Raw genomic sequence first — 25,741 nt, forward strand, 5'->3', positions numbered from 1 at the left:
ATGCTCTGTTTATTGCAGTTCTGAGTGTTGCTGGGTCGGGTTTGGTTTTGGAATTGGATTGCATTGTTATGGTATTGCTGTGTATTGTTTTGTTGTATTGATTAATAAAACAAAATAAAAAAATTAAAATTAGAATAAAAAATTAAAAAAATTAAAAATAAAATCGATTTTTGAAAAATGAGAATCGATACTGAATCGTACAACGTGAGAAGGGCGATTTGAATTCGAATCGATTTTTTCTCACACCCCTAGTAGTCATACAGTAGCTGGGTAACAGCGTGCGGAGGGGGGGCTGGGCGAAGACCACGTGACCAACACGCCCCTCGCCTCTGACTGGTCCTCTCCAGCAGTTTTGGCGCCACTGGCTAGCGGAAGTGGTGCTAGGCCTTTTTTTCCCAGCAGGGAGCTTCTTGTTTTGTTTTGTTTTGTCTTTTGTTTTGCTAACTTCGCTCATCCGAAACCCGCCCGAAGCGTCGGCGGTTATCTCGGCCCGATGCGGGGAGAAGAGTCGTCCGATTCGGAGTCAGGCCGGATGGAGGAGAGCGTCGTCCGGAGGAGTTTGGAGACATTATGTCAGGAGCTCAACATGGACGAACACACGGCCACCGAGGCCCTCGAAAACTTCACGGCCATATGGAACACATACACGCTGGAGGTTAGGCCCGCACCGCTTATCCTTTTATTTTGTATACACAATTACTACTTTATGTGACTGTTACTTTTTAGTGCGTGTATTATTCACTTCAACGCCTATAAGGGTTCACTTCCGGTCAAATACTCACATAAATACAGCACGCACGTCCTTTTAAACTGGAGCTCAATTTCACTATATACGGTCTGTATATGCTGCTAACATTACATCATCTCATGACAGCTGTAGTGCATACGTATATGCATTTAAAACATTTAAAAATGTAAAACTAAATGCTTCTCAATTTACTCGATATACACATGACATCCCTTCATGTGTTACTGTTTAGAGTGCAGACATTCCTATTCAATATTTACTGTATGATTGTTTTTCTATAGGCAAATGTTTTACTCAAACATTTAAGTTGATCATGTTAAGTAAGGTGTCATGTTGCTGTCATTACACATTAATTGTAAGTCCTGCATATTTCTATCCATGTATTCATCTATACCAGGAGTATACTTAACTATCAAAACAACATGTTGTCACCTATTTACTAAATAAAAATAGTATGGAGCAGCTAAACATAACACAGCTTATAAACTTCTAATTTGACCTGTAACAAGCTACAGCAAACAAGTGCTGCGTTTGCGTGTTTTGAATGTCTTAAATGTCCTTAAACTGTACTTTTGTTTAATTTGCTAATATTTCGCCGCATTTCATGCACACAGGTAAGCCAGTGTCGCAAAGGAATATGTCCATGCAGTATTATACTGTTTTTTCTTCTAAAATTTTTCTCTTTTGGGATGTATTTATTGGTTGGCTTCCAGCTGGGAAGATACGCTTAAGAAGCCGACCCCTTTCCTTGCCTTCCTCACACTCATCCAATCTTTCCTTGCCTTCCTCACACTCATCCAATCACCAGTCATCAAGATTACTTCAAACAATAACTTGAGATAACCCTGCGTGTGATAATATGACAATAATCAAGTTTTTTTTTTAATGCAAACTGGACTTTTCTTTTGTTGTTACATGCATGTGTGTGTTACGTTTTTGGCACAACTGAAAGGTGCTGGACAGGCTTAAATATAATATAGACTTAGAGTTAGACAAACTTTAATGATCCACAAGGGAAATTGTTCCACACAGTATCTTAGTTACAATGATGGAAAGGACAATGCAGGTATAAATAGACTAAATATAGCGATATAAAATATAACATATATACGTAATATTTACATAATATATGTACAGTATATTATATATACTGATATATTATATTATATTATTTATATATCATATATACAATATATAACAATTACCATGTACAATATTACAGGATATGTCAATCAATCAATCAATGTTTATTTATATAGCCCTAAATCACAAGTGTCTCAAAGGGCTGTACAAGCCACAACGACATCCTCGGTACAGAGCCCACATATGTGATTTAGAATATAATCTTTCTGCATAAATATATTGCTATAGAATATATTATTGCTGAGTGACCCTACCCATTTAATCAACGTACTTGTGATGTTGTTTGTGTGTTTGTGCGTGGTTTACTAATATTTTTTTTTTACCTGATGCTGCGTCTACAAAGGGCGATGTGGTCCACTGGCTGGCGTGCTCGCTTTATGCGGCTTGCAGGAAAGGATCCACGCCAACTGTGGGCAAAGGCCTAATGGAGGGGAACTGCGTGTCACTCACCCGAATTCTTCGCACCTCCAAACTTAGGTGAATCACCCAAAAAGTAGAATGTGACCTTATGGGAAGATTATGTGCTACAAGCACAATACAACATTCATTTTATATATATCTTACTCACGTTTGTCCCTCTACCAGTTTGATTCAGTTCTTCTCCAAGATGAGGAAGTGGGCTGACATGTCCAGCCTCCCGCAGGACTTCCGCCTGCGCATGGAGCAGCTGGAACGCAACTTTGAGGTCTCCACGGTGATATTCCGAAAGTTTGAGCCCATTTTCATGGCCATGTTCCAAAACCCGCTGGGAGGGGATCCGCCGCCTCGCCAGTCACGCGGCAGGAAACACAGGCACGCCGCGCCACCGATCACAGCCCACGTGACGTGCATGTCCAGCAAGCTTGTTCACGCGTGTACTCGTTCTTCCCCTGCAGGCGGTTGCCGTGTCACATCAGCGATGTCTTCAAGTTTTGCTGGACCCTCTTTGTCCACACCAAAGGTACAAATAAATATTGCCAAACAAACACACTGTCACAAAGTGATGCCACTTTAAAGTGTGTGTTTGTGTGTGGAGGTAACTTCCATATGATCGGTGATGACCTGGTGAACTCATACCACCTGCTCCTCTGCTGTTTGGACCTGGTCTTTGGAAATGCTCTGATGTGCGCAAACAGGAAGGAGCTCATCAACCCCGCCTTTATTGGTGAGAACTTATGTAGTCACCACTCTTTCAGCCGGCCCCCGTCTTAGGTTTTGACGGTTTTGGCATCAACTGTACACTTGATAAAACTTTTATGATCGCCGCAGTTTGACAGTTGAATGTAGTTGAATCTCCACGACAACAAATTGATGCGTGCAAATGAGCTAACAGAGCCACTTGTTTGCAGGCACGGCCACAATGTTGGGCGCAGATGGTCACGTGTCGACAGACGAGCCGCCTCCATGCGTGCTGGAGCGGTTGTGTGAGCTGCACGACGGGCTGGTGGTGGAGGCCAAGGGCATCAAACAGCACTACTTCAAACCATACATCCAGAAGCTATTCCACAGACAGGTACACACACTTACAAAGTGTGTATACGTGTGTTTTACACACACGCATGAGAAATCGAAGCTGACTTCATGTCATCTTTTCTTGCTGACCAGATCCTGAAAGGCAATGAGGAGCTTTTGACCGAACTGTTGGATCCTCAAAACTTTATTGACAACAAGTAAGTGCAGCCTGTCTTCTTCTTCTTTTGTTTTGAATTTAAACACGTGTCGTCTCGATGACAGCAAAGCCTTAAACCGAGAGTATGAGGAGTACGTGCTGACAATGGGAGATTTTGACGAGCGCATTTTTCTGGACGCCGATGCCGACGAGGAAATCGGAACACCGAGGAAAAGTTTCCATCCAACTTCTGCCAGCCAGATGAGCGTCCAGAAGCAGCTTCAGCATCACGTAGAGAAGGTAAACGCACAATAAGGCTGCGTTCACACTGCAAGGTAGGATGTCCAATTCGGATTATTTTGTCAGATCCAATCTCTTTACGTAATCGTTCACATTACCCAAAAAATTCGATATTTAATGTGAACGCAATCTGACCTGCATGCAGACATAACTTAATGACATCACACGTGCTGTAGTGTTTACGGAAGTAAACATGGCTCCAGTCCTAGTAGGTCTCAGTCCTAGAACATTTGTGGTAATTTCAAGGATTTTGTACAATCAAAGTTTGCATTTTCTGATCCAAATTATTGCGCGTAGAAGATTAAGAAGAAAGAGAACAAGCTGTTTGGCTCTCGCAGTTTTACGGGATATTTTGTTTCGATTTCTGCTTGAAGAAATGTCCGCGGGTGGGATTTGAAAAAACAGAATTTTACCGTTCATTGACATGAAAATATGGGCAAAAAATCGGGATTGACCTGCAGTGTGAAAAAGGCCTTTGTCTTTTTATGATGGAAACAATGGCTGTGTCTCAAATGGGATACTTCCTTCAGTATACTTCTATAAGTACACACTGGTTGTTAGCGTTTTGAGAAGTATGGCAAAACGCAGTGCACTCTCAGTACCTGGATTTATACGACAAAAAAGCTGAGTGTGTAGTGCTGGATACTTACTACCTTCAGCAGTTGCCATTTTGGGTACATAGCGGAAGCGGATTTACTAAGTTTGAATAATTATAATAACTAATAATTATCGTAGCGGTGGAAGTGGTGAACAGCAGAAGCCGCTTAACATTGTGATTGTCATTTTTGGTAAAAGTGCAGCAACAGGGGGGTTTCCTCCTATAATTTTAGGTTAGTTTCACCCCTTCTGCTTTGTAGTTAAGATGCTGACTATTGCGGGTGGAATGTGTCCGAGACTGTGCACTGGCCAATCTGACAGTTTTGAGTGGAAAAGTGTGAACTCAAAACAAATGAAGGGGAACTGCACTTATTTTGAAATTTTGCCTATCAGGGATAGAATTTTGCCTATCAGGGATAAACGTTAGTAAATGGATGGAAGGAGTCACAATCCGTATGAGAGACAAGCACTCATATGTATTTTAAATTTTTTGCCTCATCTACTGAGATCCAAAAATCACGCATGTGCAAACTATAAAATTGCGTGTACTATTACTGCACGTGTTGCGTGTGATCTACTCAGACTCTGTGTACAATTGAAAAGTGGTGCAAACTCCATTATTTAAATAAGGATTTTGTGTGTACTGCTGGCATTATGTGCCCTCTATATTCATGTTATTATGCTCTCCAACATGTGTGTAATGTTGTTGAACTCGCAGCACACATCTGTAAACTGTATCACCTTTTCTGCAGTATATAATGGCAATTTATAGACAACAGAAACTATTTTTAGCATGCTGATGTTGCACAATCTCAACAACAGAGATAAATTATAATAATATATTTCCTAAATGAAAAACTGAACAGCATTAAAAAGACGCCAGGAGACACCAAAATGCATCAATTGAATTAGTTTTATTTAGCCCTTTAGAGGGCAACTGCACTTTTTGGGAATTTTGTCTATCGTTCACAATCATTATGAAAAACATGACGGATGTATTTTTTAAAATGCATTTTAACTTGTAAATAAATTTCTGCTTACAGTGATATTGATAGTGATAGTGATATTGTTATCATACGCGCTAACGTAGACAAACTATTTATAGCCGCGCCGAGATCACAAGCTTGTGTGCCAATGTTGACATGATCGACTGATGAGCTGCTTCCTTGTTTACTTGCTCGTCAAACTTTATTGTAGACCTTAAATCATGTCTCTCACCTGGATAGTAGAAGCCCTTTGACAGCCAAGTTAGACGACAATGGCGAGAACGACACAACAAGACGGGTGGTTCCACCTCCGTTTTCTTCGTGAGGATAATGTGTCATTCTTCTTCTAAATGGGAATGTATGAGCATCTTAGTAGTCGGCACCCTAATGATAGCAGACATTGTACAGTATGAAATGTTTTATTATGTTTGCTGGCTCTCATAAAGTCTGCAGTAAGCAGTAATCAATGATGTAGTGGGAAAAGAGGGAACGTTGTGATGTTTTTGAAATTAATGCGCTGTGTATGCTTAAAATGAGCAAATTACATAAATATTAAATGTTATTATAAATGTGCCTGTTACTACATTACATATATACTTACATTATGTATATAAAACCTTAATGGAGGCGTTTGGATGTTTTTTTAAAGGCTTAATAGGCAGAATAGAGCAGCTTCCATAGGCACCATTGTAAGAGGACTTTTGGTTGCATTTATTTACTATTTAAAATGCATTAAAAAAATACATCTGTCGTCATGTCTTTCATAATGGTTGTAACCTATAGGTAAACTTTTTTTTAAAAGTGCATTTGCCTTTTAAGTCATCCAGCGGCTAAAAAATTATAAAATATAATTGCTGAATAGACAATATGTATAATATTTGTATTGTACAGTACATATACTTTATGTTTCCTGCTGGCCCCACTATGGACTGGACTCTCGCTGATGTGTTGGATCCACTGTGGACTGGACTTTCACAATATTATGTCAGACCCACACGACATCCATTGCTTTCGGTCTCCCCTCGAGGGGGGGGGTTACCCACATATGCGGTCCTCTCCAAGGTTTCTCATAGTCATTCACATCGACGTCCCACTGGGGTGAGTTTTTCCTTGCCCGTATGTGGGCTCTGTACCGAGGATGTCGTTGTGGCTTGTGCAGCCCTTTGAGACACTTGTGATTTAGGGCTATATAAATAAACATTGATTGATTGATGTTAACAAGCATACATTGGACGGAGGGTTCTCTTCATCGTCTGTCTTTGTAGCTTGAGCATCTCCTTTCTCACAGCCGTGTAACTGCCAGTTTGCACATACTTTTCAAATGTATTAAATAAAGATGCAAAATAGCGTTAGCAAAACAGGGATCCATCAGTCTTGATTAGGGATGGGAATTGATAAGATTTTTCCGGTTCCGATTACACTTTCAAATCTGCTGAACGATTTGGTTCTTTTACAGTTCTCTCATCGATTCTTCTTTGGGAATAAAAGAGGTTATAAGGTAGATTAGCATCAATTGTGTTTAGTTTAGACCTAACATGACCCTACAAAGCCAACAGTAAGGTCTTAAGAGGCACATGGCATAGGAAAAAAAACTTTTAAGAAATAAATATTTCTCTGTAGAATTTAACAAAATAAAACATGTGGAAATTACTAAATAATATTCCATTTATATTAAGACTTTAAAGGCCTACTGAAATGAATTTTTTTTAATTTAAACGGGGATAGCAGATCTATTTTATGTGTCATACTTGATCATTTCGCGATATTGCCATATTTTTGCTAAAAGGATTTAGTATAGAACAACGACGATAAAGATCGCAACTTTTGGTATCTGATAAAAAAAGGCTTGCCCCTACCGGAAGTAGCGTGACGTAGTCAATTGAACATATACGCAAAGTTCCCTATTGTTTACAATGATGGCCGCATGAAGTGAGAGAGATTCGGACCGAGAAAGCGACAATTTCCCCATTAATTTGAGCGAGGATGAAAGATTTGTGGATGAGTAAAGTGCAAGTGAAGGACTAGTGGGGAGTGGATGCGATTCAGATAGGGAAGATGCTGTGAGAGCCGGGGGTGACCTGATATTCAGCTGCGAATGACTACAACAGTAAATAAACACAAGACATATATATACTCTATTAGCCACAACACAACCAGGCTTATATTTAATATGCCACAAATTAATCCTGCATAAAAACACCTAAGTGTTTGTTATGTTAGCTCCTAGCTCCTATGCTAGCTCCTAGCTCCATATAAGCCGCCAATCCAATTCAAACACCTGCACAACACACACAATCACTCAGCCCAAAAGACCGTTCACCTAACCCAAGGTTCATAAAGCTTATATATTTAAACAAAGTAACATAGTAGCGCACGTACTGGCAAGCGATCAAATGTTTGGAAGCGCAGCTGCTACTCACGGTACCTGATATTCAGCTGGGAATGACTAAAACAGTAAATAAACACAAGACATATATATACTCTATTAGCCACAACACAACCAGGCTTATATTTAATATGCCACAAATTAATCCTGCATAAAAACACCTAGGTGTTTATGCTGGCTCCTAGCTCCTCTGCTAGCTCCTAGCTCCATAGAACACGCCAATACAATTCAAACACCTGATCAACACACACAATCACTCAGCCCAAAAGACAGTTCACCTAACCCAAGGTTCATAAAGCTTATATATTTAAACAAAGTTACGTACGTGACGCGCACGTACGTGCAAGCGATCAAATGTTTGGAAGCCAAAGCTGCATACTCACGGTAGCACGTCTGCGTCTTTGTCATCCAAATCAAAGTAATCCTGGTAAGAGTCTGTGTTGTCCCAGTTCTCTACAGGCGTCTGTGTATCCAAGTCAAAAGTCCTCCTGGTTAGAGTCTCTGTTATCCGAGTTCTTCGATCTTGACTGCATCTTTCGGGAATGTAAACAATGAAACACCGGCTGTGTTGTGTTGCTGCTGACTTCCTTCGCAAAATACGTCCGCTTTGCACCGAGAACTTTCTTCTTTGCTTGCTCAGCTTCTTTCTCCATAATGCAATGAACATAATTGCAACAGATTCACCAACACAGATGTCCAGAATACATCCAGAATGAGATGAAAACAGCTATTTCGTATTGGCTTCAATGTGGAAGGCATACCTCTGTTCCCCGGGCTACGTCACGCGCATACGTCATCCTCAGAGGCGTTTCGAACCGGAAGTTCCCCGGGACATTTAAAATTGCACTTTATAAGTTAACCCGGCCGTATTGGCATGTGTTGCAATGTTAAGATTTCATCATTGATATATAAACTATCAGACTGCGTGGTCGGTAGTAGTAATAATAATAATAATAATAATGGATTAGATTTATATAGCGCTTTTCTAGACACTCAAAGCGCTTCACAGAGAAGTGAGAACCCATCATTCATTTTTACAACTCATTCATTCATCATTCATTCTCCGGTGTGAGCGGCACCGGGGGCAAGGGTGAAGTGTCCTGCCCAAGGACACAACGGCAGCGATTTTGGATGGTAAGAGGCGGGGAGCGAACCTGCAACCCTCAGGTTTCTGGCACGGCCGCTCAACCCACTACGCCATGCCGCCCCATAATAGTAGTGGGTTTCAGTAGGCCTTTAAAAGTTAAGGAATCTTTTGTCATCTCCTTAGAATATATTTTGGTGGCACTCAAAATATTAGAATGTTTTATTTACATTTACAAGATGAAACTATCATATATACATAACATGCAACAAAAGAAATATTTCAAACCTTTTTTTTAAATTTAATTTTTTGATGATAATTACAGTTAATCAAAACCTTGAATTGAAAATCTTAGAAAATGCAGGGTCTTCAAAAACGGTAAGCCATGATATATATATATATATATATATATATATATATATATATATATATATATATATATATATATATATATATATATATATATATATATATATATATATATATATATATATATATATATATATATATATATATATATATATATATATATATATATACTGTATACACTACCGTTCAAAAGTTTGGGGTCACCCAAACAATTTTGTGGAATAGCCTTCATTTCTAAGAACAAGAATAGACTGTCGAGTTTCAGATGAAAGTTCTCTTTTTCTGGCCATTTTGAGCGTTTAATTGACCCCACAAATGTGATTCTCCAGAAACTCAATCTGCTCAAAGGAAGGTCAGTTTTGTAGCTTCTGTAACGAGCTAAACTGTTTTCAGATGTGTGAACATGATTGCACAAGGGTTTTCTAATCATCAATTAGCCTTCTGAGCCAATGAGCAAACACATTGTACCATTAGAACACTGGAGTGATAGTTGCTGGAAATGGGCCTCTATACACCTATGTAGATATTGCACCAAAAACCAGACATTTGCAGCTAGAATAGTCATTTACCGCATTAGCAATGTACAGAGTGTATTTCTTTAAAGTTAAGACTAGTTTAAAGTTATCTTCATTGAAAAGTACAGTGCTTTTCCTTCAAAAATAAGGACATTTCAATGTGACCCCAAACTTTTGAACGGTAGTGTGTGTGTATGTATGTATGTATGTATGTATGTATGTATGTATGTATGTATGTATGTATATATATATATACCGTATATTTTCCGGAGTATAAGTCGCTCCGGAGTATAAGTCGCACCGACCGAAAATGCATAATAAAGAAGGAAAAAAACATATTAGTCGCACTGGAGTATAAGTCGCATTTTTGGGGGAAATTTATTTGATAAAACCCAACACCAAGAATAGACATTTGAAAGGCAATTTAAAATAAATAAAGAATAGTGTACAACAGGCTGAATAAGTGTACGTTATATGACGCATAAATAACCAACTGAGAATGTGCCTGGTATGTTAACGTAACATATTATGGTAAGAGTCATTCAAATAACTATAACATATAGAACATGCTATACGTTTACCAAACAATCTGTCACTCCTAATCCCTGAATCCCATGAAATCTTAAACGTCTAGTCTCTTACGTGAATGAGCTAAATAATATTATTTGATATTTTTACGGTAATGTGTTAATAATTTCACACATAAGTCGCTCCTGAGTATAACTCACATCATATTTTAGGGCAGTGGTTCTCAACCTTTTTTCAGTGATGTACCCCCTGTGAACATTTTTTTAATTCAAGTACCCCCTAATCAGAGCAAAGCATTTTAGGTTGAAAAAAAGAGATAGAGAAGTCAAATACAGCACTATGTCATCAGTTTCTGATTTATTAAATTGTATAACAGTGCAAAATATTGCTCATTTGTTGTGGTCTTTCTTGAAGTATTTGGAAAAAAAGATATAAAAATAACTAAAAACGTGTAAAAAAAAATAAACAAGTGATTCAATTATAAATAAAGATTTCTACACATAGAAGTAATCATCAACTTAAAATGCCCTCTTTGGGGATTGTAATAGAGATCCATCTGGATTCATGAACTTAATTCGAAACATTTCTTCACAAAAAAAATAAATTTTTAACATCAATATTTATGGAACATGTCCACAAAAAATCTATCTGTCAACACTGAATATTGCATTGTTACATTTCTTTTCACAGTTCTTTTTGACAGACATTTAAAAAAATCTCACGTACCCCTTGGCATACCTTCAAGTACCCCCAGGGGTACGCATACCCCCATTTGAGAACCACTGTTTTAGGGCACCAAGGCAAGTTGGGAGGGCACCAAGGAAAACATTATTTCTCATAAAATATGAGCCCTCCTTTAAGGCAACACTTGCCTTGACCTTAAAAAGTTAAAATTCGAGGCCTGCAAATGGGTGCAAGCTTTAAACCACGAACTTAATCACTGCTTGTACACTTCCCTGTCGCGATGAAAGGAGACGCTATAGCGCCAGACAGTAGACATGAAATGGAGTTAGTACTTACTGCCCGCCTCAAAGCCAGTGAGAATCTGTCTAAATGAGAAGGCATTCATTGCAATTGAACAGGTAATAGCACTCACATGATAGGTGATGAGTTAGTACCTGTTATATTTACGGCAGATAACTTGCTAGTGTTAGTGATGCCGGGATGAGATAAACACTGTTCAAAAAAGCGGCATTCATTTATAGTTGTTGCATGCTGTGTCTTCAAATGTTTCAGCATATTGCTCGCATGTCTTCCTCTTAATGAAGTAGCAACCTTGCAGTTATTACAAGTAGCGCTGTTGCAATTGTTTCTTGTAGACGACTCTAAAACGTTTTTCAACCGGGCGCCGCTGTTTTGCTTTCTGACGTCACTCCGCATGTTGCGTGATGACGTCATTCCCAACCACTGGCATCGATAGGGGGACCGTTGGAAAAAATGGCAAATGATTTTATGGAATTGATACACTGGGAACCGGTTTCAAACATCATTCAGCACACGCAGTGTAGTCTATCAAGACTCTTGATAGACTACACTGCGTGTGCTAAATGATTAATTTGCATCTTCTCCTTCCATTATTGTGGGCGTTTGGATGATCAGCATAAATTCTGCATATTCATGAAGACAGACCTGCTAAATGGATTGTGCTCTCTATTCTCCTCATTTAAGAGACGCAATCCTCTGCGCAGAAGTTTAGTAAATCAGCTTGTGCTATCTATTGTCCACATGTTTTTGTACACGCAAACCTTTAGTTGTCAGTGTAAATACAGAAGGGCACCGATTGAGAAACAGGAAAATAAAACAGCTGGATGCTAACGAAAGTAAACCCTCTGCAGTCTGTCTCTCTGGCGCCCTCCACCCCGCTCACGGGGCGTGTCTACCTGAAGGAGAAGGACCTGCTGGTCACGCCTGTCTCCTCGGCGACGCAAAGTGTCAGCAGGCTGCAGAGCATGGTCGCTGGGCTAAGGACCGCCCCCAGCGAGCAGCTGATGCAGATTTTCAAGTGAGTTGCCCCCCTTTTTTTTATGTATCAAAAAAACTTCTCAAACATGTTTGGTCCTGAAGGTCCTGCTCGAGAGACCCAACGGAGTCCATAGTGGGTCGAGTCAAGACCCTCGGAAACACCTTCAAAGAACAATACACCAATGACTCGGAGGACTCGTCCGGATCGCACATCGGTACACACACACACTTAAATGTGTATACACCCACATGCAATACACACACACTTACTGAGCGTGTTTTGTGTCAGACTTTGCAGAGAGCCGCCTGAAGCTGGCTGAGATCCTCTTCTACAAAGTTTTAGAGACTGTCATGGTGCAGGAGACCAAGAGGCTACAAGGCAAAGACATGAGTGTATGCGTACACACACATACTGCTGGACTTTAATTCTCATTTGTGGTTGCTGGTTCATGCTCAGGTCTTGACTGAGCGGAAGACCACTGTTACACTGGCACTATCTAAGAATAGTAGTCATTGTGGTGTGTGTGTGTGTGTGTTGCAGGCGTTACTCGAGCAGGACATCTTCCATTGCTCTCTGCTGGCGTGTTGTTTGGAAGTGGTCTTGTTCTCCTACAGCTCCCAGAGGACATTCCCGTGGATCATCAACGTCTTCAAACTGGCCCCCTTCTACTTTTTCAAGGCCTGTCTCTCTCTCTGTCTCTCTCTCTCACACACACACTCGCATACACATCCTACAATGTCTCCTGTCATGGAGCTTATTGACCTTTCTCTCTTTACAACCGTGCAGGTGATCGAGGTGTTCATCCGCTCAGAAGAAGGTCTGTCCAGAGACATGGTGAAGCACCTGAACCAGATCGAGGAGCAGGTTCTGGAGAGCCGGGCCTGGACGTCAAACTCGGCTTTGTGGAGCGCCTTGGGGGCCGCCGGGAACAAAGTGCCCACCGTGGAGGAGGTGAGCGCACCTGCGGCCGTATATTATCACTTTTATTTATATTTTGGGGTCTTTTTCCGACATTCATATATTTCTCCTCAATGACCTGGTATGCTTGTCTCACTAGGTAAACTTCCCCTCCAGTCTCGACTCGGGGAGTTCGGCTTCCACTGGCGCCGCTCAGCCTCACCTCCCTCTGGTCGCCCTCTCTCCCATCATGCATCCTCGCATCAGAGAGTTCCGATCCGGTCTGGGAAGCACACGCAAAGGTGAGCTTTCACATCAGCTGCATCGTCAACCATGTTGTCTGCTCATTCATCTTCCTGATTTTTTTTGTACTTCCCAGACGTGCCGCCATCTCCTCTGTCGGTGCTGGACCGTTACAGCTCCCCGGCCGCGGGCAGCGCAAAGCGACGTCTGACGTTCAGCTCCGGCAGCACCTTGAAAATCGGCGCTCAGGGGACCCAGACGACGATTGTAACCATCCCGCTACAAGGTGGGGGTGACTTTAGTCACATGACACATATAGCGACCACTGAGCAACTAAAATGGCGTCTTGTTGTTGCCAGGCGGAAGCAACGAGCACACCATCACGCTGATCCCAGTTCAGCCGTGCGACTCGTCTGGAGCCGTCACCACCCAGTTTCTCCTGACCGCCTCCCCCAGTCGCCTCGCACCCCCGCCTGTTACAGCTGAACCCCAAACGGGAAGCAGTCGCCCGCAACGCACCGGCTCTCTGGCCCTCTTCTTTAGGAAGGTACTTGAGCATCACTGGTGGTGCGTTAATGCTGGAATGTGAGATGAAGTTCTGATGAAGCGCCTTTCGGTGTGTGTGTGTTGCAGGTGTACCACTTGGCCAGCGTCCGTCTGAGGGACTTGTGTGCCAAGCTGGACATCTCGTCTGAGCTGCGGGCCAAAGTCTGGACGGGCTTTGAGCATTCTCTGGTCAACGCCACTGACCTGATGCGGGACCGCCACCTGGACCAGCTGCTGTTGTGCAGCATTTACATCATTTGCAAGGTACGCTCACTTTGCGTGCAAACGCCAGTCAATGTACAGTAGTGCCTCAAACCATGAGCTTAATTGGTTCTGTGACAGAGCTCTTAACGCAAAACACTTGTATTGAAATGTATTGAATTTAATTGAATTTGTGCTTACCCCCCTCAAAACAGCACAATTAAAAAAATAAAACTTTTAGTAATATTGTATGAAAAGCAACTACAATAAATGTATGAAGTAATGTAACAATAATGTACAGTATTTACTCGGGGGGGTAATGGTATCAAAATCTCACGGTACGATATTATCATGGTATTAATGCCATGGTACGATATTATTGTGGTATACGTCCAAAAAAGACATTAAAAATGCAGTAGCGGTTAAAATGAAGTGGCAGGAATGTTCAGGACAAACACTAATGTAATTGAACATAACCATAATGCACAGTCGACATGTTTATATCAGTTTGGAATTCGCTGCTTCTCAGAAAAGTGAACTAACCATATAACTTTTAATATTGTAAATACCTCACAAACTGATGTTTGGCTTCGCTGGCTTCAAATACCTTTTCTGGGTGACGTTTTATGAGGTGGCGACTTGTTCAGGGTGTATACTGCCTTCCGACCAAATGCAGCTGGATAAACTCCAGCCCCCCGGCGACATCGAGAGAGACAAGTGGTGGGAAATGGATGGATGGATTGAGGATTTATCAAGTAGTTTTTCAGTTTACTCGTATTTTCTGCGATGTTCAGTTTTTTGGGTGATTTCCCTCCGTGAGCTGCGACATGACCGGCTGGCTATGTCACCTTGGAAACGCTCGAGACGAAAGTTGTGTACTTTGCTTTGCAGAACCCAGATTTGATTACCTCTACAGGGTTTGTTAGTCCGTTTGTTAGCAACATAACATAACAATGTTTTTGGACAGATTTTGTTTAAATGTCCGAAAACAACAGTCCCTCTCACCTCGTAAGAACACACTTCCCTTTTTGCTTACGGTCTTGCCAACCTTGCCAGTCCCACGCTGTGCGGAGGATTCTGGTAGATGTAGTTTATTTCAGATCCGGCTAACGCTAAAGTGCCAGAAAAAACTACACACCAAGTTTTTGATTGACGTTGTCACGTTTCATGACATTATTCTGAAGACTTTAAAAAACGAAATATACCGTTACACCCGCAGTATCTACGGTATCTTCTTCCAGCTTCTTTTCTGTCAAACAAAGTGCTATGCTCTAATTGCTTTACCAAGTTGGCTACATGCTCGGTCAAGTTTTTGATGATTTATTTCTTTAATTCAAAGAATATTGTGTACTTCTTAGACTCAGCACTGTTCCTCACACTCACTGTTTTCCTTCCCATGCTTGGAAAAACAAAGTAATGTCCATTTTTAGTTATAAGCTAATGCTAGCTAGGATGACCGGATGTTTTGGTCGGATATTACGAGGGTCATTGTGACATTTGCTACGCTAACTCATGACGGGGATGCTTGTAACTCAAATTTTTGCAAGCAACCTCAAGCATTACAATTAGTCAAGGGACGGCTCCTATCTCAAAGCATGAGGTGCCACAGTCTCTCGAAACCATGGAGATTGCAGTACTCAGCAGCAACCAGCAGAAGGCGCAGTTTGTTCAGGCTGTCTATTTCTAACTGGAATACAGATTTTATTTTGCCAAAAAAATATTACCGGTATATAGTGTTTCTCATTAACACATTAAAGACATTTCTGTTTTTTTCTAAAATACTACCAAAATAGTCAAAGATGGGTAATGTTTAGAGATGTCCGATAATATCGGGCTGCTGATATCATCGCCCAATAAATGCTTTAAAATGTAATATCGGAAATTATCGGTATCGGTTTAAAAAAGTAAAATATATGATAATTTAAAACGCCGCTGTACAGAGTGATACACGGATGTAGTGAGAAGTACAGAGCGCCAATAAACCTTAAAGGCACTGCCTTTGCGTGCCGGCTCAATCACATAATACCTACGGCTTTTCACGCACACAAGTGAATGCAATGCATACTTGGTCAACAGCCATACAGGTCACACTGAGGGTGGCCGTATAAACAACTTTAACACTGTTACAGATATGCGCCACACTGTGAACCCACACCAAACAAGAATGACAAACACATTTCGGGAGAACATCCGCACCGTAACACAACATAAACACAACAGGAGAAATACCCAGAACCCCTTGCAGCACTAACTCTTCCGGGACGCTACAATATACACCCCCCGCTATCCCCTACCCAAACCCCACCCCCCCAACCCCACCCACCTCAACCTCCTCATGCTCTCTCAGGGAGAGCATGTCCCAAATTCCAAGCTGCTGTTTTGAGGCATGTTAAAAAAAACTGTGACTTCAATAATAATAATAAATATGGCAGTGCCATGTTTGCATTTTTTTCTATAACTTGAGCTGATTTATTTTGGAAAACCTTGTTACATTGTTTAATGCACCCAGCGGGGCATCACAACAAAATTAGGCATAATAATGTGTTAATTCTACGACTGTATACATCGGTATCGGTTGATATAAGAATCGGTAATTAAGAGTTGGACCATATCGGATATCGGCAAAAAAGCCATTATCGGACATCTCTAGTTCAAAGCTGTATTGAACACAATTTAAAACACAAAGTGGCCTCTTTTAGAATTAAGGTAAAAAAGTTAAATAAGGACTTGTTCAATGAGATGTATGGATCAAAGAACAGGTGACAAGATGGCGGTATAGTGACCTCAGCTTCCTGCTCCTCCCTCTCCCACAGGTCTCCAAGGAGATGCACTCCTTCCAGGACATTATGAAGTGTTATCGCAGCCAACCACAGGCCAGCAGCCACGTGAGAGACACGCCCACATCAGGACACACCCCCCTCTAACACTGTCGCCCATGTAGCCTGTATAAATGTGTGTGTCTGTGTGTAGGTGTACCGCAGCGTCCTCCTGCACAGCGCCCCCGCACAGCCTCAGGTGTCGGATGAGAACATGGAGGTGGATCCCGCCTCGGGCGCAGAATGTAAGCAATCATCTTGGCCTCGCTCGCTGGAACAGACGCGTGACTTCCGTGGTCATTCTTTTTCAGCTGCGGAGAAAGTCTGCCCGGCCTCTGACGGAGGAGTCCGCAAGTCGGGCGAGGAGGAGCGCGGCGACCTCATCCAGTTTTACAACAACGTTTACTTCTTGAAGATGAAAAGCTTCGCCATGCGATACGCCACCCACGATAACAGAGTATGGCGCCCGCGGACGCACTCCTGTGGTAAGCGTCTCCCTTATACTGACGTGTGTGCGTGTGCGCCAGGTGGACGCCCCGCCTCTCTCGCCCTTCCCGTCAGTTCAAGCTCAGCCGCTTTCTCCTCGCCGCGTCTCACAGCGTCACTCCATCTACGTGTCACCACACAAAGGCTCCGCCGGCTGCCTGACGCCAAACTCCCTCATGTACCGCATCAACAGCAGCCCCTCTAAGGTGAGCGCCCACGCACGCTCACGGCGCCGACGCGCAACACGAACCCTGCGCTCTCTCCCACAGGAGCTCTCAGACATCAACAGGATGATCCGGGAGGGCTGCGCAAGCCGTAAAAGGGCCTTCAACATGGAGGGCGACCTGATGATGTCATCAGCGTGTGACTCTCCCAGCAAGAGGGCGTGTCCAGAGAACAGCAGCAGTCAGGACGTGCTGCTGAAGCGGCTGCAGGACGTCGTGTCGGAGCGCCAGAGCCACTGATGGACCACTTATGCGAACGTGAACACGCCTGGTGCTTATGGAGCTAATGCTAACATAACATGGTTATGGAGCTAATGCTAACATTTAGCTAATGCTAACAATTATGGCGCTAATGCCAACATGTCCACATGACCAGTGGCTATGGAGCTAAGGCTAACATGTAGCTAATGCTAAGATGTCATCATGATTGATCGCGACAGAAATCATTATCTTGTGAGTAGTCATTATCGGGCTAATATGCTAACACAATCTGTCAGCGCAGAACTGCCATTATCTGTAACGTGACCGGTCGTTGGGAGGCTAACGCCTACGAGAAAACATCTGTCGTTCTGGAATTACAATGTTAATAGGGATGTTCACGGACTCTTAAGAAATATTTTTGAACTGCATAAATGTGTTGCGGTAAAACGGCGTTTCCCGCCAAATCTTCGTAGGGTAATCAGCGCGATGCTAACTGTTAGCAGAGCAGCAAGCACATTAATTGTACGTTTTAATTTGGTAGGCCTGTCAATCAAAAGGTTGGCCGTTATCAAGGAACGTGTTCGTCGACTGTTTTAAATGTTTAGTCAAATCTTTAAGAGGTTTTTACTGTTTTTATTTAATGTGCTTCTTAAGTATTTAATGTTGTAAAGAACGACACACGTGTTTCTCCACTGAGTTTAATCTTTAATTTACCTCTGTCATGTCTAACATTGTGGTTTTGAGCAGCTTGTATTATACATAAAGAGGATATTTGAATTGAAGTGATTACAATCCGGGCCGACGTTTGTCTTAAAAAAATGGAGGGAAAAAATAATTTGTACTTACCGTATCACAAGTTCCACGCATTAAAACCACACCTCATATTTGTTTTGTTTTTTTAGTTCAAATATGCAGCTAGTTATCGCTGTGTTACTGTTTTATTAATGAATACCTGAAAAACAGTATTTGGTAGGGGTGGAATTCGAATCGCGATTCTCACGTGCGATTCAGAATTGATTCCTTTTTTTTTTTTAATCGATTTTATTATTTTTATTTATTTATTTATTTATTTCATTTTTTTTTTTTTTTAAATCCAATTCCAAAACCAAACCCGACCCAGCAACACTCAGAACTGCAATAAACAGAGCAATTGAGAGGAGACACAAACACGACACAGAACAAACCAAAAGTAGTGAAACAAGAATGAATATTATCAACAACAGTATCAATATTAGTTACAATTTCAACATAGCAGTGATTAAAAATCCCTCATTGACATTATCATTAGACATTTATAAAAAATAAAAAAAGAACAATAGTGTCACAGTGGCTTACACTTGCATCGCATCTCATAAGCTTGACAACACACTGTGTCCAATATTTTCACAAAGATAAAATAAGTCATATTTTTGTTTCATTTAATAGTTAAAACAAATTTACATTATTGCAATCAGTTGATAAAAAAATTGCCCTTTACAATTTTATAAAAGATTTTTACAAAAATCTACTACTCTGCTTGCATGTCAGCAGACTGGGGTAGATCCTGCTGAAATCCTATGTATTGAATGAAAAGAGAATCCTTTTGAATCGGGGAAAAAAATAGTTTTTGAATCGAGAATCGTGTTGAATTGAAAAAAAAAGTTGATTTTGAATCAAATCGTGACCCCAAGAATTGATATTGAATCGAATCGTGGGACACCCAAAGATTCACAGCCCTAGAGAAAACAATGTAATTTGTACTTACCGTAACACAGGGGTGTCCAAAGTGCGGCCCGGGGGCCATTTGCGGCCTGCAGCTAATTGTTTACCGGCCCGCCACACATTCTGGAAATGCTGTTGCAAAATTAAAAAAATAAATATTACAAAAAGTGGAATGAGGTGAAACCTAACTAGAAAAAGTTGCAATGTTGACACAAAGCTGCCATGCAGGCTGCTTTTTTTCTTTTGTCTATCTTTATTTGTCTTTTTTTTGCCATTGCTTGAAAAAAAAAAAAAAAAAAAGTTATAATGAATTATTGACCTATTCAATGCTCCAATTATTTAAGATATTTCACTTTAAAATGTTCTTTGTGGAAAATATTGCATATATTGTGTGGTTGCCATACAAAAACATCATTGTTTTCTTTGACAAAAGAGCATGAAACAAACAAAATAATAGTTTAAACGTAAAATCGACAGATATATCTGAAGTTGATCTCGTAACTTAAGTGTTGAAAGTAAAAAAAATCTAATACAAATGTATCACTTTATGAGTGGGGCACCTTTTGTATCCTAAATATATTTGATGGGATTTTATTTATCTTTTCACTGTGATTACTCAAAAATAACAATGAATTAATATCAATGTTGTCTTGCATTATTGATGTTTTTGAGGCTCTAATTACTTCACATCAAACATTGCTTTCTGAATGTTTTGGGCAGTGGGGGAAATACTGCATATTTCAGTTTTATTATAAAAAACTAAGTTGTCTTGACAGAAAGGGCATAAAACCTTTTGGTTTTTTAAATTTTATATCAACCTGAAGTTGATATACTGTAGAGATTTACTGTAAGCGTAAAATAAAAAAATAATTTGACTTGTTTTTAACATTTTAATGACTTAGACCAGGGGTGTCCAAACGTTTTCCACTGAGGACCGCACACTGAAAAATCAAAGCAAGCGGGGGGCCATTTTCATATTTTTTATTTTAAAAACCAATACAATAAATGTATAAAACATATACATTTAGGCCTCCACTTAGGCTTGATCCCGGTGAACACAAATGGTTTCGGTCAAAAAAAAAAAAAAGGTCATTATTTAGTATTTTAATTATTTTTGTTATTATTATTATTATTATTATTATTCAAAGTTTAAATCTCTAGATCAACATTAGGTCTATCTGTCAATATAACGTTTTTAAACATTTAAGTTGTGTGCCCTTTTTGTCAAAGAAAACCCTGTTTTTTTATGGAAAAAACACCAAATATGCAATATTTTCCCCAATGAAATTTTAAAGTGGAATAGTTGAGATTATAAAATAATTGGAGCCTTAAAAAGGTCAATAACACCATTGATTTTAATTCATTATTATTTTTTGAGCAATGACACAAAAAAATCCCACTAAAATTATTTAACATCAAAGTGTTAAAAAATATATTATAACATTTCTTATACTGTTGACTTTTAACACAATAATCTCGAGCTCATCTTCAGATTTATCCGTCAAATATAAGTTTTATTGTTGTTTATGTTTTTTGTTTGTTTGTTTCAGGTCCATCTTTTTAAAAAAAAAAACAGCTCTGTTTTTTATATGGCAAACACAAAATATGCAACATTTTCCCCCCAAAATATCTCAAAGTGGAATATTTAATGTGACATAATTGGAGCCTTGAATAGGTCAATAGTTCATAATGACGTTGATTTTGATTAACTATTATGTTTTAAAGAAACAGCCTGCATGGCAGCTTTGTGTTATTAGAGTAAACATTGCAACATGTTCTTGTTACATTTCACCTGTTTCAACCACTTTTTATGTTTTACATTTTTTTTAAATCATATTTTTAGAATGGGCCGTTAAAAAAATTCTTGCGGGCTGTATTTGGTCCCCGGGCCGCACTTTGGACACCCCCTGACTTAGACCCTTTATGGTCCCCGGGAGCCCTAAAGGGAAAAAAAAAAATCCATATATTTTGTTATGATTTGAAAATGAAAACCATCAAAATCTCCAAGGTTATAGTCATTCACATTGACGTCCCACTGGGGTGAGTTTTCCTTGCCCGTATGTGGGCTCTGTACCGAGGATGTCGTTGTGGCTTGTACAGCCCTTTGAGACACTTGTGATTTAGGGCTATATAAATAAACATTGATTGATTGAAATGGCCCCCGCAGGCTTTAATTTTTCCGTGTGCGGCCCTCAGTGGAAAAAGTTTGGACACCCCTGCGCGTAACACAAGTTCCACGCATTAAAACCACACCTCATATATATTTTAGTTCAAATATACAGCTAGTTATCGCTGTGTTACTGTTTTATTAATGAATACCTGAAAAATACTATTTGATATCGAATGTGATTATTGTGTTCGTCGTGGCCACTGAGTATATTGCGCCCTCTAGCGGCCATCTGCAAGGGGCTGCTTTGCGCATGTCCGAGCCAATACGGTCCTCAAGGCGCATCCTTCAGCCTCCATCACTCCTGCCTCCCGCCAGGTCGCGGCACCGCCAGCCAGGTAAGCCTTCTTCTCCCCCTTCTATGACTATTGGCGTCTTCTCGTCATCGATTAAAATCACTCGACTCGTGAATCTTCGTCAAGATTTCCGCCGTCCGAATGGCTTCATGCGGACGAGACGGCTTTTCTCCTTTCCGCCTGACCCGAATGGTCGGTAACGTGTCGCTCCGTGCTCGCCAGGCGCGGCCCGCCGCATCGCATGCACGCGCCCCGAGTGATTTGAGTTTGATGTCGCCACGAGGTCACGCGCACGTCACTCTTCCGTGCGCGTGATCGGGGTATAAAAACCGTCCTCTTTTACGTATATTGAAATAATCTGTTCGAATTTCGGTCACAATGAATTCCTAATTAAGTGCACAGGTGATGTTTTAAGTCACAGTTGAACTTCCTTAACCCTCAGGGGACGAAGGTAGACTTTTTGTCCTTTTGGTACATTTTGCTGTATTTTGGCCTGTGTTGATACTCTTTTATATATATATATATATATATATATATATATATATATATATATATATATATATATATATATATATATATATATATATATATATATATATATATATATATATATATATATATATATATATATATATATTATATTATATTATATATATATTAGGGATGTCCGATAATGGCTTTTTTGCCGATATCCAATATTCCAATATTGTCCAACTCTTAATTACCGATACCGATATCAACCGATACCGATATATACAGTCGTGGAATTAACACATTATTATGCCTAATTTGGACAACCAGGTATGGTGAAGATAAGGTCCTTTAAAAAAAAAAAAAAAAAATTAGATAAAATAAGATAAATAAAATAAAAACATTTTCTAGAATTAAAAAAAAAAGTAAAACAATATAAAAACATTTACATAGAAACTAGTAATTCATGAAAATGAGTAAAATTAACTGTTAAAGGTTAGTGCTATTAGTGGACCAGCAGCACGCACAATCATGTAGACTGTAGACTGTATTGATATATATTGATATATAATGTAGGAACCAGAATATTAATAACAGAAAGAAACAACCTTTTTGTGTGAATGATTGTCAATGGGGGAGGGAGGTTTTTTGGGTTGGGGCACTAAATAATATTTAAAATAATATTTAAAAAAAAAGTATTTTAAATATTAAATCTGTCCTTTCTAATCCATCTTTTACTGATTGTTACTCTCGGTGTCTCCTAGCCGCTCAGGTAAATCATCCATCCATTTTCTACCGCTTGTCGCTTTCGAGGGTGCTGGAGCTTATCTCGGTTGCATTCGGGCGGAAGGCGGCGTACACCCTGGACAAGTCGCCACCAATCATATTGTCTAAAAATGCATTTTCCCATCGGTAACGTGACATCATCGTGCTCGGAATATATTTTGTATATATATATTTTAATTTTCCTGGGGGAACTCTCCTAAAGGAATCAATAAAGTGCTATCTATCTATCTACCTACCTACCTACCTATATATACATATATATATATATATATATATATATATATATATATATATATATATATATATATATATATATATATATATATATATATATATATATATATATATATATATATATGGGTCGTGGTTAGGGCCTTGCATGGCAGCTCCCGCCATCAGTGTGTGAATGTGTGTGTGAATGGGTGAATGTGGAAATAGTGTCAAAATGCTTTGAGTACCTTGGAGCTAGAAAAGCGCTATACAAATATTACCCATTTACTATATTGCCAAAAGTATTTGGCCACCTGCCTTGACTCACATATGAAGTTGAAGTGCCATCCCATGGAATTGTCCAAAATGTTTTGGTATCCTGGAGCATTCAAAGTTCCTTTCACATAAACTTTCTGTCCATGATGATGATCACAGAGGACGATGCTGACAGGACGAATTGTGACGTCATGATCTCACGTCCATGGACTCGTCCCCCAACACCGTAGAGCTCCAAGAGCTGCGCAGCACCAGCGGTGGCTTCCGAAACGCTTCGTACCAGCCGGACGAGGAGGCGCTGCAGCAGCACGGGGCGACCAGCTGTCCTCCCTCCACCGCAGGAAGCTGCAAGGTGGATCTGCTTGTCTTTTATTTTGAAATCAGTGAGAGTCAGAGCTGACTTATTTGCCTCTTTCAGGAGCTCTCGCCTCGCTCGTGCGACGAGGATGGCCTCCACAACGAGGGTCAGGACCTGACCGAGTTCTGTCGCCATGACGACGGCGCCGGCGACTCTGGTTTTCTGGTGGCCCTGGTGCTGCTGCTGAGCGGCATCGTCCTGGTGGTGATCGCCTACACCGTGCCCAGGGAGGCCAAGGTGGACCCGGACTCGGTGTCGGCCCGTCAGATGGAGCAGCTGGAGATGTACTACGCCCAGCTGGGCTCCCACCTGGACAAGTGCATCATCGCCGGCTTGGGCCTGCTCACGCTGGGCGGGATGTTCCTCTCCGTGCTCCTCATGGTGTCCGTTTGCCGGGGACAAATGTACCACCACCGCCGTGCCGTATTCGTGCGGCCTAAAAGGACATATGGCTCCATCAACCTGAGGATGAAGCAGCTGGCGACAGGGGAGGATGCGGAGGCGTCGGCTACAGGGGAACCAGGAGATGTCGCCTTGCCACACGGTGATTGAGACCACCGCTCAATGGAGGGCAGCATCAAAGCACAAATGCTGCGGATGCTAATCAGCTAAAAGCACAATTTAAGATCTGCTTCGCTCATTGGCCGAGAGTGAACCGTCCAATCACAGTGTGACATCACTTCCTGTGCAGGTAATGACCTACACCAGCAATGTAGAGAGATTTCAACAAAAAAGGGAGCTATTAGAGTGAAGGAAGTAACCATTTTATACGCGCAGCATACTTTTATTATTTGAATATGTAAACATTTGTGTCATGTCCGAGTACAAGAAGCCTTAAACGAGTGAACACACTGTAACGTGTACTCATTAACTAAATGTTTGTGTGTATATAGAGCTGCGCGGACAAGAATGTAACTACACACACTTTGTCGGTGGATGTTAAAGTCAAATAGTTGGCAGAGGAGCTGGAGTGCACAGAATGTCCAAAAGCGACCATTTCCTGTATCGATGTATCCCCATACCATACTTGCCAACCTTGAGACCTCCGAATTCGGGAGGCGGGGTTATGGGGGAGGAGTATATTTATAGCTAGAATTCAATGAAATTAAAGTATTTCTTATATATATATATATATATGTATATATGTATATATATATATATATATATATATATATATATATATATATATATATATATATATATATATATATATATATATATATATAGTACAGTAAACAGTAATGAAAACACAGTTGTTCTACTAACTGTACTGTACTTGCTGCTTACTTTAAAAAAAAAAAAACACTTACCTTTCACTATTTGAGTAGCTTTTGTTCTGCCATTTGAGTACTGGCGAGCGATCTCTGAATCCGGGAACATATCCTTCACGGATTTGTTGAAAACATCCGCAAATGAGAACGGGATATTGCTTGCAACGTGGCCCATAATACTGCGTTGCCGCAGACTTGTGCTTCTCTGACCGTTCATGAGTGACTATATCCATTCGGCCACCGTGTTATGGGTTATAGATAAACTTATGGATAACGGAGACATATATAATAGTCTCCTTTTCAGGTGAGAGGACGCTAAATGCAGTGCCTTTCAGGCACGCCCCCAATATTGTTTGTCCGGCTAGAAATTGCCGTAGTTTTGAA

The 25,741-nt window shown here is 40.6% G+C and overlaps 2 protein-coding genes across 3 annotated transcripts in view; both read left to right on the forward strand.

The window, feature by feature from the left end:
- Positions 1–354: 354 nt before the first annotated feature.
- Positions 355–18,613, forward strand: rbl1 (retinoblastoma-like 1 (p107)). Of its 2 annotated transcripts, XM_062047597.1 has the most exons (22): positions 355–655; positions 2,235–2,368; positions 2,477–2,683; positions 2,767–2,831; positions 2,907–3,035; positions 3,220–3,383; positions 3,476–3,540; positions 3,605–3,779; positions 12,080–12,246; positions 12,309–12,421; positions 12,496–12,599; positions 12,748–12,885; positions 12,994–13,158; positions 13,265–13,406; positions 13,484–13,633; positions 13,707–13,894; positions 13,981–14,157; positions 16,908–16,979; positions 17,065–17,155; positions 17,222–17,367; positions 17,438–17,602; positions 17,666–18,613. In XM_062047597.1, exons 1-22 carry the CDS (start codon positions 494–496, stop codon positions 17,858–17,860), a joined length of 3,114 nt encoding a protein of 1,037 aa, XP_061903581.1. In that variant the 5' UTR covers positions 355–493; the 3' UTR covers positions 17,861–18,613. The 2 variants fall into 2 exon arrangements, with proteins under 2 accessions (XP_061903581.1, XP_061903573.1); XM_062047589.1 differs by having other exon boundaries at positions 17,065–17,367.
- A 3,334-nt stretch (positions 18,614–21,947) lies between these two features.
- Positions 21,948–25,741, forward strand: part of tmem74b (transmembrane protein 74B) — a 3,870-nt gene continuing 76 nt past the window's right edge. Inside the window, exons 1-3 of the mRNA XM_062063625.1 lie at positions 21,948–22,027; positions 23,888–24,080; positions 24,147–25,741. The exon at positions 24,147–25,741 is cut by the window's right edge and continues 76 nt beyond it. Coding sequence (XP_061919609.1) covers positions 23,934–24,080; positions 24,147–24,638 — 639 coding nt within the window. The 5' untranslated portion in view covers positions 21,948–22,027; positions 23,888–23,933 and the 3' untranslated portion in view covers positions 24,639–25,741. The remainder of the gene's footprint in view (positions 22,028–23,887; positions 24,081–24,146) is intronic.

This window comes from Entelurus aequoreus, linkage group LG01 (assembly GCF_033978785.1).
Source record: "Entelurus aequoreus isolate RoL-2023_Sb linkage group LG01, RoL_Eaeq_v1.1, whole genome shotgun sequence".
In the NCBI taxonomy this organism is placed as follows: Eukaryota; Metazoa; Chordata; class Actinopteri; order Syngnathiformes; family Syngnathidae; genus Entelurus; species Entelurus aequoreus.